The sequence below is a fragment of the Halichoerus grypus genome, chromosome 3, assembly GCF_964656455.1.
Source record: "Halichoerus grypus chromosome 3, mHalGry1.hap1.1, whole genome shotgun sequence".
Taxonomy (NCBI): domain Eukaryota; kingdom Metazoa; phylum Chordata; class Mammalia; order Carnivora; family Phocidae; genus Halichoerus; species Halichoerus grypus.
Genome location: NC_135714.1, coordinates 180272395 through 180284432, shown reverse-complemented (window position 1 = coordinate 180284432; position 12038 = coordinate 180272395). Strand labels below are relative to the sequence as shown.

General features: G+C 35.3%; 1 protein-coding gene across 4 annotated transcripts in view; it reads right to left on the bottom strand.

Annotated features, from left to right (window-relative positions):
- PURG (purine rich element binding protein G) overlaps positions 1 to 12038 on the bottom strand; it is a 36224-nt gene that overhangs the window by 23962 nt on the left and 224 nt on the right. For 3 of the 4 annotated variants that reach the window (XR_013446638.1, XM_078069650.1, XM_036098743.2), the window contains exon 2: positions 10993 to 11862. Coding sequence is in view for 3 of the 4 variants with exons in the window: in XM_078069650.1 (XP_077925776.1) it covers positions 10993 to 11856 (864 nt within the window). In the remaining variant the exon portion in view is untranslated. Of the gene's footprint in view, positions 1 to 1792; positions 11863 to 12038 lie in introns of those variants that run through there. The other variant, XM_036098738.2, reaches the window with a different exon arrangement.

Below are 12038 nucleotides of genomic sequence, written 5' to 3'. Positions count from 1 at the left end.
GTCTTTTATAGCTAAGATAAAATCACATCAACATACAGCAGTGGTTCTTAAAGTGTGGTCCCCATTTTAGCAGCATCAGCTCACCTGGATATATGTCAGAAATGCATATTTTTGATCCTCTCCTCACCACCCCAGACCTACAGACCATAAACTCAGGAAGTGGGGCCAGCAATCTGTGTGTTAACAAACCCTCTGGGTCATTCTTAATCACACCAAAATTTGAAAACCACTGGCCTGGAGTCACGGAGAAAAATGTGTATCTGTAAATAGGGTAGTCATCTCAGTTTATTTTGCTGGGGATAAGGAAAAGAGGAGGAAACTTGGTAATGAAATATAAAAATAAGTGGAGTGATATAGGAAGAGTAAGATGGTAAAAAGAGTTGCAAGAAACAATAAACTTTTCACTAATATTGACAAGACTTATTTCCAAATCAATTCAACGTGACCAGTTGATTCTGGTTCATGAAAATGAAATTGTAGATCCATGGTAAATAGTAATTTGTCTCCTCTCTGCCCTTAAGGGTTAAATTGGGATGATCCATCTATATTCTCATCATCTGATCTCTTTTCAAAATTACTGACATTTATTTAAAATAGCTGGTTGAGATGAGAGGTTCAATCTGTAGACTATACTAAAGATCAAATAAGTTGTATTTATTAGTACTGAATTTCAACAAACTAGATGAACCCTTACATAAGGAGTGTCTCCTGGTGGCACCTGCCCCATATATAGGGATTAGTTTTGGATAAAATAATTCCTAGTAATCTGAGGCAGATTTACCAGTGGTGTTCGAAGGTAGATTGTGCTTTATTAGTCAGGGGGTTACATTTTGGAGTAAGTCTTGAAGATAGTTTGGCCTAACTGAATGAGTACAATCTTTGGCTTGGTGTCAATTTGGGTTCAAATATATTAGTTCTGAAATACTCAACCAGTTTTGGAAATCTCTGGAAAATCATATTAAAATGGGTCGGTAATAGGGTTGCTATAAGGATTAGAAGAGTTACAAGGGGTTCAGCAATGCCTAATATATGATAGGTATTCAATAAGTTAACAGTTGTTAGTACTAATAAATCTCGATCAACTCTTCCTTTGTTACCACCTTCTCTTTAAAAACAGTCATCGTGCAATTTTCCTAGAGGCTAAACTCATTTCTGAAATTACCTGTCAATTATGCTAGTCAAATTATTTCCTGAAGATCCATTGTGTACTGAAAAGTTGGATTAACTGAACTTTCAGCCCATATTTCCCAAGTGAAATGTTTCTATTCTACCACATTCCTAAATTGCTGTATAGAAATGTGGTAGGAGTGTTGAGATTAATTGAGTGAAGTAGTAGCCCTTCTTTCTTAGTCTATAGATCTAGTTCATAGGGCGATTCCTTTAGCCTTTCTCTATTGTGTTCCAATCGTCACCTAAACAAATAAATAGAATGGAGTGGGGCCATGGGGGTAGTGGGAGAAATTAGTGTTCTTACCCGCTTCCAATAGGGTACAGTGCATGAGAGGGGGAAAAAGAAGGGAAGAAAATTATGAGTGATGGAATTTTAGAACTCAATTTTTATATATGACTATAGCATGGTTTACCCTTTCTGGAGAACAGCAAAAGATAAAATTCCATAATAAATTCAACTGAACTTTCAAACTATTTTATCCTATTGAGATTCTAGACTGTCAGTCATTGGTATAAATCACATTGCTAGTCTGAAAAACCTAGAAATAAAATACAGCAGCTTCTGAAGCAAATTAGCAAATGATAAGGATTTTTTTTTTTTTTTTTTTTGTATCTAGGTGTCTTGTACATATCCTTATCCTTACTTCTTATGGTTCTGCTGTTTTATTTGCTGGGTAGTTTTGGCACTTACGTGTGTTCTTTTGGTAAAGTTGCTGAGAATGTTTAAAATGCGAAGCTACAGACAATTTCCACAAAATGACAGGGGCAAGTAACTGCCCAACTAAACTATTCTCTCATATCCCTCTTAGATTTCAAGCAACACTGAAGAAGAAACAACCAAGAACCTAAAATGTATCTGTTATTTCTAGAAGAGGGAGGAGAAAAACATTACAACAGCCAATTCACTCTATAGAATTTGTAGAGAAGTGACCAACCAGATTGCTATTGTGAACCACCACCAGGCTAAAAGCTGTTTTAGTATACGGAGTATGTCTGCAATGGAATTTTATGTGCACAGGTATTTTTGGAATTAGTAAAATACACATGTGTAGACACACTTCAAAATACACTTTGGTTACTCTGAAGCACTGTCTTTGATAAACAAAAGGGCACCAAAAAGAGAGGTCTAGGGGGAGAGGTCTCTCTTTTCCCTGTGGTGGTAGCACACTTGTCCACTGGACGATTGGGGCACTTAAATAAATGCATCTGGGACAAAAATCCTTGTGTGTTCTTCTCTTCCCCTTCAATCATCAACCTTGGTAGTTTCTCAAGGCTAAAAACAAAACAAACAAACTCATGATGATGTTTTATCTTTGCACACCCTAGTAGTTACAGGTGCTCCAAAGTAGAACCCTACTGTTCACAGTTCAGTGCCCTTCCTGATTTCCTTTGTTAAACATCATTACTTGTAACATACTATGTTCAATAGACCAAGGAAATAGAGGTCAAGGGTAGTACTTCATTCTCAGGGGTCCCTGCAGTGATAGTAGCAGTGTATTATTTAGCAATGTAATTTAAGATTATTTCAGGTACAATGACATTTCAGGAAATGATGTTATTTTTAAAATTCTTTTGCCATGCACAATGTAAGAAGTGACCACAGAATGTGTAGAAACAAGTGATGCTTCCAAGGATAAGACCTCATATAGATAATAAAAATATTTCTATAAGAAAATTAAAGCATAGGATAGTCACGTAATTAGCATATAACAATTTGATCTTAAAAAGGACTAGGAACAAAATTTCATTTTGTGTGGTTCAAGAGATACATACATGTGATAAAAAACTGCCACTTCTGCATGTTCTTTGGGTATCATCACAGATTGCTGCATTATTACAGTTGTTTTTAATATAAAGAGAGACTGTCTTACACTTTCCAATTCTGGTATTCTCTGCTTTTTCTTTCACACTCCATTGATACAGAATTTTAGAAGTTTAGAGTGGGAGGGAACCTTAGCTTCTAGCATGATCTTGTTCATTTTTTTTAAAGATTTTATTTATTTTATTTTTAGAGAGAGCGAGCGGGACTGGGGAGAGGGGTGGACGGTAGGGGAGAGAGGGGAAGGGAGAGAATCTTAAGCAGACTCTGAGCTGAGTGTGGAGCCCTACACAGGGCTCGATCTCACAACCCTAACATGATCTGAGCTGAAACCAAGCGTCGGATGCTTAACGGATTGAGCAACCTAGGAGCCCCTTGTTCATTTTTCATAAAAGGAAGTCATCCTACTGAAGTTAAATGGTTTGCTGAGAGGCCATCCACTGGCAGAATTAGGTCTTATTATTCTTTCTCAAATGATCTTTTAAAGGTTAAATAAGTAGGGACTCAGTTTTGAGAATGTCTTATTTCTCCCATTTCAGTTATACTGATTTCCTTTGTTATAGGCAAACAAAATAATAAGCCACTACGTTTCTCTTCTCTCGTTACTTATACATTTGCTACCTCTAGGCAACAACCTCATCAGATCCACAAGAAATAAACTCCTGAAGAATATGTACTATACTACAGAACCATTTTCTCTAAGAAAAGTAAGATACTAAATATTTCTGAATATCGGCATCTCAAAAGAAAGTCCGTCTTTAATCAGATCAAATAAAGCAAACAGGTTTATACCATCATTTTGATAAAGACAAAAACCCACAAAAGGATTTTCCCCCCCAATCTTACACTTTGAGCAACTCTAACTTTTAACTACTATGAACATTTTTCTTAGGGATTACTTTCCCTTTTCTTTACCCCTATTATTTCCTGGGAACAATGAAAATTTTGAATAGAATAACATAGAAACTAAGTATACAAGGGGGAAAAATGAGAGGATAAGCAACTCCTATTCAGTCTTAGAAATAAGTCAACAACAGAAAAGAAGAAACTGTATATTCCATTTAAATGAGTATTTTCTTTATATTCACATCACAAACTAACTTCACTGTAGCAGCACTAATTTCATTATGAGTCAAGTTTTTATTCACTGGTAGATGTCACTGGCCTCAATAAGAATAAGCAATTTCTCACAAAGGATTTTTGAAAGAAGATAGTTTGGAAAACATAATTTACCAGAAAGTACTAACATGGAAACTCCTTGATTAAGGATGGGAGATTCCTAATTTTTTTTAGCCTAAATTTAAGCAAAACTCATTCCTGCAGGAGAATTTACCTTCCTTTTGACCCCTTTCTTTAAAAAAGCAAAACATATAAACCATTTTAAGCTTGAACAAGTAAATACCTGGAGATTTTAACCAATGTTATAGATTCTGCAAAGGATGATGAGTTATTGATCATTAAAAGAAACAAACTCCTTTATGCTTTAAATATATATGTTTAAGAGGATTCTGTCTTCTAACAACTCTCTCATTTTACAAACAGAAAATCATGCCACCAATTATGGAGATAATATTCTAAAGTTTAAACCAATGCTTGAATTTTTCAAACCTTTTAACATTTTCATAAAATTTACAGATACAAATCCATTAAAAAAAATTGCCCCCAATCCTCCTATATTTTAAGGTTATTTCTAACAGTACTGGATCTTTTACTCTGGCTGATTTGATTTATAACTAGATAGTATCCTTCAGGGTTCCAATACGGAACTTTCAATTTGTCAGATAATTTTTTCTTGGTGGTTATTAGAAAGGTGACTTTAAAATACATGCTTGACGTGAATGAAAAGAGAATAATGATTTTTTTGGACAGGGGAGGTTTTGAAAAACTATTAAAGCATTATGCTCACTTCATTTTAAAAAAACAATTTACTGTTTTATACTCTTCTAGCAGAGAATGGAGATGGTTTAGTTGTATTTGAAACCTCATAGCCCCAAAGTTTTCATCTCTCTCCAAATCACTGTAGTACCCCTTCTGGTCCCAAGGACATCTGACAGACTCTGAGTCCTTCTGTGGGGGAATATATGCTTTAAACAATCAGGACTAGTGTTACCCCTTTGTGTAGTGATGGATTTGACTATAAGTTGCTAAAGGCATTATTCATTAATAACCTTATCATCATAAAGATAAAGCTCATGTTAACAAATCAAAAGATTTCAACAGTCATAGCATAACCTTTCACTATAGTTCTAGCACTCATTTGCTCTCATAATGGCAAAGTCTTTGGATAAAAATAAGATAATAGCAGAATTAGTAAAAACTTGACTGAAAGTGATAATTTGTTAAAGCTTTTAAATACGGGTGTTTTTCATTGGAGAACACAGTTAAGCTAAAATAACACTTGGTAAAATAGCTTAATATCTTGCCAGTCCTGAACCATATTACTTCAGGAAAAAGACCAATATTCTTTTGCGGGAAGGAAGATGGGAAGACAGGAAGGGCAAGGTGGTTAGGTTAGGAAGGGAAATTAAACATTTATACATTTTAAATTAATATATACATATATTTGCATTTTAAGTAAATATCAATGGGATTCATTTAAAATTTCCTTGAGGTTCCCTTGGTGTAATAATATAGTTCAAATTAAGTGCTATGTTAACTAGATCAAGTATAGTATCTGAATAAAAGGGAAAAAATTCATTTAAAATGACATCCAAAATTGATACTCCTAGGTACAGGACAGTGTATATATTTTCATTTGTATGTGCAAAAAGAATATATTTATATACACATATGCTTGTATATTCAGAGTAACTCTAGAAGGATACACAAGAAATTGGTAACACTGGTTGTTACTTTTCACTAACTGTAGCATTTAAATTTTGTACCATATATATGTTTTCCCTATTCAAAAATACTGATTAAAAACCCACTACTAAAATAAATTTAATTTTAACAATCACGTCAAATTAAGAAAAAAAGACTAATTTTTTTACATTATACAAGAAAATATACTAACGCATATATTGTTTTTCCAAGATCCACCTACATAAATTTTGTTATATTTACTTTCTGACAGTAACGGTGATCTAAAAACTCAAATTTCACATGACCTTAACTTGGGAAAAACACATTTTCCCTGTACCTCATTGCTACAGTACTGTGGACTATGGGTTGTCTCACCAGCATGCTAACATCTTTACTCTCTTCCTCTGATGGGTTAGCCATTAGCCACCGTTTCTCTATGAAATTCAAGAAATCTTTAAGGAAACTTCAGAAGGACTTTAAGAATCTTACTTGGCAGTGATAAATATTATACCTGTATTATTCTTTTGGCACAGAATCAATTTTAACTTCTCTCTGTGGTTTACTTTAGATTTTATCCTGCCAAAGATGTTTGGTGTTTTGGTAAAGACAGACTTCAAACTATGTGGTGACTAAGCCAAGCCCTTACATAAAGCTTGGAATAGGATTTTATAAATAGTTCCAATGAAAGACATTTTGAAATAAGCAGGGGAAAAAAAACTCACACTTATAAAAATTGTTTTCAGAACACCACTTAAAAGTTCAAATTAAGTCCTAATCACTTAAATATTAAAATAAACCATAAAACAAAATCTAAAGGAGTGATAGTACATACATCAACTTTCAATGGTAGCTGCTTATTAAAAATGAGTGTCTGAGGGTGTATTCCAATTTCATCCTCTTCAAATTGTGCAGCTCAGATAAATGTTTATTTTACTGAAAATATTTGCAAAATTACAATATAAATACATGAATATATTAAGATAGAATGACTATATATAATGTATTCTTATCCATATATATAAAATGAATGCAGTAAATATAGCATATTCTCAATGAATTATTAGTACACAGTGTTTCTTAGTAAAGTACATACAACCTATTATTAAGCAACAATTATCTAGTTTTCAAATGTACATCTCAGGAAGTTTTTAGGATGAAAGGATACACTAAATCTCCCAATACCCTTTTTGGTCGGTGAAAGTTAGTTCTGCAAATTTTGAAATAATACTATGTTTATTTTAGCAATGGTTCTTAGGCTCTTTGCATTTTCTTAATTTGAAACTTTATTTCTTTAGTCTGGGTGTTTTCTTAATGAGGCCATATCAGCCAACCATACTTTGAATTCTAATACAGTATCATGTACTGTCTTTTCATTAGTCATTTTAACACACATGAACAATGAAACAGAATTATTAAAATTTTTTTTATCTGCACAAATTCCCAAAATTAACTTTCAGGGTATTATGGGTATCACAGGGAGTCTCAACTAGATAGAGTCTCAACTCTAATACTAATCTGGGCTAGAAATAGTTTTTTTTTTATTGATTTTAGGTCTTAAGAATACAAATATGAACTCTACTTGAAAAGTGTTTGTTAAATGTATTGGGATTTGTTTCAAAAGCATCTTCTACCCTCCTCCATTACACCAATTTAATGGAAACTTGTTATTATAGCAGTTCCAACACAAACATCTGCATGCAAGAGATCACCCTACAGATTCTAACTACATAGTTATTGAAACACATCCCACCTGTCGAGTGGCATAAATGTACATCTTCTATATACAAAAGGTAAAGTGCATTATTAAATTAGTGAACTGACAGATTGTCTGCCTGGACCATATAGCTTTCTAATAGACAAATGTGAAATTCTCCCATTAGAACCAATTATTTCAAGAGGTTCCAACTAGCTTTTCCACCCTGTCATTTATTTTTTGGCCATGCTCTTTAGTGCAAATAAGCTTGTGTTTGACTCAAGTTTAAGGGACATGGCAGTTTGGGGCTTTAACAAGGAAAATTATAAAATGTGGCAGAACTTTTAATACTTTTATAATACATTGCATCTTTTGCATATAAGCAACAGATTAGTGCTGCTTTCAATTGCTAGGAGCACACTGCCAACTATTAGGAGGAACCCGTTTCCAAATTTCATACTATTAGCTTATATTATTACAGTTTTGAGTCTACACCACATTATACTTGGGTTATTATGTGCAAACATCATCAGTGTTTTAGAATTATACAGTGAACTAGTAATTTTGGTTACTAACTTGAATGCTCATTTTTTGACTTCTAACATCCAGTTGCCTTAAGAGTTTTAATGTCTTCAAGGCTGGTATCCTATTATTTTGAAGAATACCATGTACACTCGCAGCTTCATTTATGTTACAAATGACAATAAATAAAATGTATATTGCACAGATAAAAATAGTAGCTTATTTTATAAGATACATGGCAATACATGTCCTAATACCAGAGTTTTGAACTGGATCTTATTTGATTATGGCTAATGAATAATTGGGAATTTTAAGTATCAAAAAATCATAACATCATTTCATTTTTCAATGAATACATATAAAAAAGTGAAACAAAAGGACTGGCAGAAGGCTTAGTGATTCTAATGTATATTCAATTGCCGGTATATATGCATCTACCAATCTATAGCTTTGAGATGGTAATAACTTTGAAGTATACATACAATGTAGAAGATTTGGCTACTAACTAATTCTTGACTTAAATAATTAATGGAAAATTAATATTTATATACAATGAATTAAAGGTATTTATCTTTAAGTCTGACATAGTATTGTGTATATGTATATATACACACATGTATGTATATATATAGACATAAACACTCAAATCTTATCAGACTAAAAACCAAAAAAGAAATCATTTAGATTTAATGGATATAAATATTTTAGGAGGGAAGGTTTTAAGAGAGAGTATATAGTCATAGCAATAGTGATAGGAACACTCGAATACTGGAGCATTCATCGCTCCCGTTTGCCAAAATCTGACAGGTTGATAATTATTAATAGGCACTATGATGGGCAGCAATAACAATCAGTAGTACAGTAATTCAAGTGCACATCACTCCTTCATATACCAAAAACTACTTTTTATCAAGTCTACAATAGTTATTTTACAGTTAGGACTGTTTAAAGATCCTTGCTACTTTTAGAGTCTCAACACCCACCATGTGCTATTAACTCTAGTACTAACATTATCTTCTAACCTTCAGTTGTTCCATAGTAATCCAGATGGTCCACAATTATAATGAACTAATGAGATTCCTTCATACTACTTGAGGAAACATGAAATACAATCTGAAAACCAATACCAGCATATATGTCTGGGTTACTGATTGCTTGTTTTTAAGTAAGATAAGCCAGTAATACTCTTTCCTTGACTCACAAAGTTCTCTTAGTGACCTTACTTAAATGGATTCGGGGACAAACTGCTGAAGGAAAAAATTATTAAAATAATTTTAAACTACTTATAACATATAAAAGGAGAGCTACATTCTGATCTCAATCCATGCAGCCAGCTCTCATCAATGAGAGCTATATTTGGGGGTTGAAATCAGTGTCTGGCTCTTAAACATGATTATATGGACTTATTGTGTGGGAGGTGAATAAAGCCAAGATAAAAGACAATAATTTCAATCAGAATAAAATGCAGCTCAACAGATAAAATTCCAGTCAGTTAATACAGGGTGGGTTGGTACACATATACACTATATCCACTTGTTTAAAAATTGCTTAGGTGTTGAAAAATTGCTGTGGCACTTCCTGGAAAGTAATTTTTAATACAGGTAAATGGGTGAGTCTTGTGTAAAGTAAACCTTTTTAAGTATCATAAAGAGCACCTTGGAAAATGCCTGAATTTTCCTTTCAAATATGTTTATAACCAATCCTTAAATAATTTTCCCAGGCTGAAAATTTATATTCTAAGTGCTTTTTAGAAAAAGAGTTGTTTTTTCTTTTTCCTGGAATTAAAATACCTGTAAAAGCCAGGTTTATATTGGAAGTGTTGACACTGTTTTAAGGATAGCAAAAGTGCTACTAAAATGTATTATTACAGATGTATTTTTGTATCAGTTAACTGGTGCACCAACCCCTCTGAAATAGTGCTAAAGAAGAAGCATAAAATATAACACCTTGAGTCCATGATATATTTTGGGAAAAAAACTCGCACAACCTTCAAATTAGCATGAAAGGCTAAAACACCAAGATTTCCATAGCAAAGCCATAGGATGAAGCCTCCCACTCAACAGCGACATAAAAGTAATTCCTCAAACTTTGGAACGTCAATAAAAATATAGGGTATAGTGAAGAGAGGTAAAGATGGGATTAGAATAACCAATTAAAACTCTCCCACGGCTTTGATATGGCAACTATAAACTGCAGGGTTACCACAAAATTTGAAATTATGAATACTATCGTTAACTGTAAGATTTGATTTTTTCATGGTACTTTTTGATATTCGGTTATCCAATGAACTAATATATTTCTACATGTTCTTTTATAAAGAAATATATTAATACTATACTTGAGGTCAATTTCTGTTTCTGTGGTAACTGCCCTACAGGTAAGCTTAGCAGTTTTTAATGAAGTAGGGATGGAATACTTTCTCGGGGAACTGGTTAAATAGAAGTTCACACTTCCATATTAAGTATACGTATATGTTCTCAGGATCATGTTATAGTGCAATGTAAATCTTAGTTATGGTATTTAGAAGGTCAGAATGTCGTATTTTGTGCTGATTTGCATACTTCAATAGTCTGGAGCAGTTGAAGCAGCTACACTATTTAGCTCTGGGAAGGCTGGAATTCCCATAAGAATTATAATGTTCTATGTATAACATGAGAATCAGACTCCTTGAAGTATAAACTATCGGAGGTATTACTAATAACAAAGGGCCAAAAAAAGAGAAAAACTTCTTCAAATGATTATGGATCAGTACTTTTAGCCAATTTATGATTTTAAATTTTGCCTGATGGAGTTCAATTTCACTCTAGTCGAGGCATTCTTGTTCTTCACCACTGGCCCTTCTGCCATCCATTCTCTTTTCTTTATGGCTGTTGCAAATTTTCCTCATCTCTTCTTCATACTTGATAAAATTCTCCCCAAACCTTGTCCAAGCTTTGAATGGAACAGTAATAGTATTACGGTAAGGTGGCCTCACCTCACTTACCTTCAGGAAAATTCCATATTTATTAGAGCCCACATCAAAGTAGAACCTTTTATTGTCCACTCTGAAAGAAGTCCCCTCTGGGAGTTCAAGTGGGTCATCATCTTCACCTCTTCGTTCTTCTATGTCCCCTTCGCCATAGTCTTCAATGAGCTGAACCAAGGCATCACGAAACTCAATCATTCCTTGTGCGGGGAGCACAATAGTCTGTTCTTGGCCTAAACTGTGACCAAAATAACCTATCATGCCAGTCCCTCGCATCATGGTTTGTCTAATTCTTAGGAAGCGACCCCGTTGATTTTCCTTTAGGTCTAGATAATATTTCCTATTGTCCCTCTCTATGTAGTCTGTTTTGAGGACACTATGAGGGTGCTCTTCGGACCCTACAGAGACAGGTGGGGAGGGTGCCGAGTGCTTCTGTCTCCTCCTGGAGGCTTGATCTTTGCCGTGGCCATGCTCTTGCCGGTGGCCTTTCAGGCCCAGGTGGGCGTAATGCTCGATGAAGTCCCCTAGACAGTCCTTCAGCTCCGCTGCCACAGACAGGGACAGAGTCAGTTTACTCTTTCTGATATTGTCCTGCCGGCCTCTCCCTATCCAGACTTCGGCTATCTTTAGGAACCGGCCCCGGGAGCTTTGCTTTACGTCTAGGTAAAACCTCTTTTTCTGGATGTCCACTCGTTTGGAGGCCAGCTCCTGGATTTCGGCTGCGCCCCCAGCCTGATTAGGGGTGGCTGAAGCCCCGTAGTGGGGGTAGTGGGAGTGCTGGGCCTGGGGATAGAGTCTACTCTTGCTTAGGCCAGAGCCCCCTACATTCTTGCCGCCGCGGCCGCGGCCACCGCCGCCTCCCCTCCGCCTGGCTCTTTCCATCTTCAGCTGCAAGTGACAAACAGACACACGGGGTGGGGTGGGGGAGGGGTGTTGAGAACAATCGCAGACGCCCCTCGGCCTGCGCTGCCCCCGCCTCCGCCCGGGACCCCCACTCCGGGCCGCGGTGCACGGAGCCCGCCGCCGCAGAGCCCGGCTCCCGCGTCTGCCCAACCGTCGGCGGC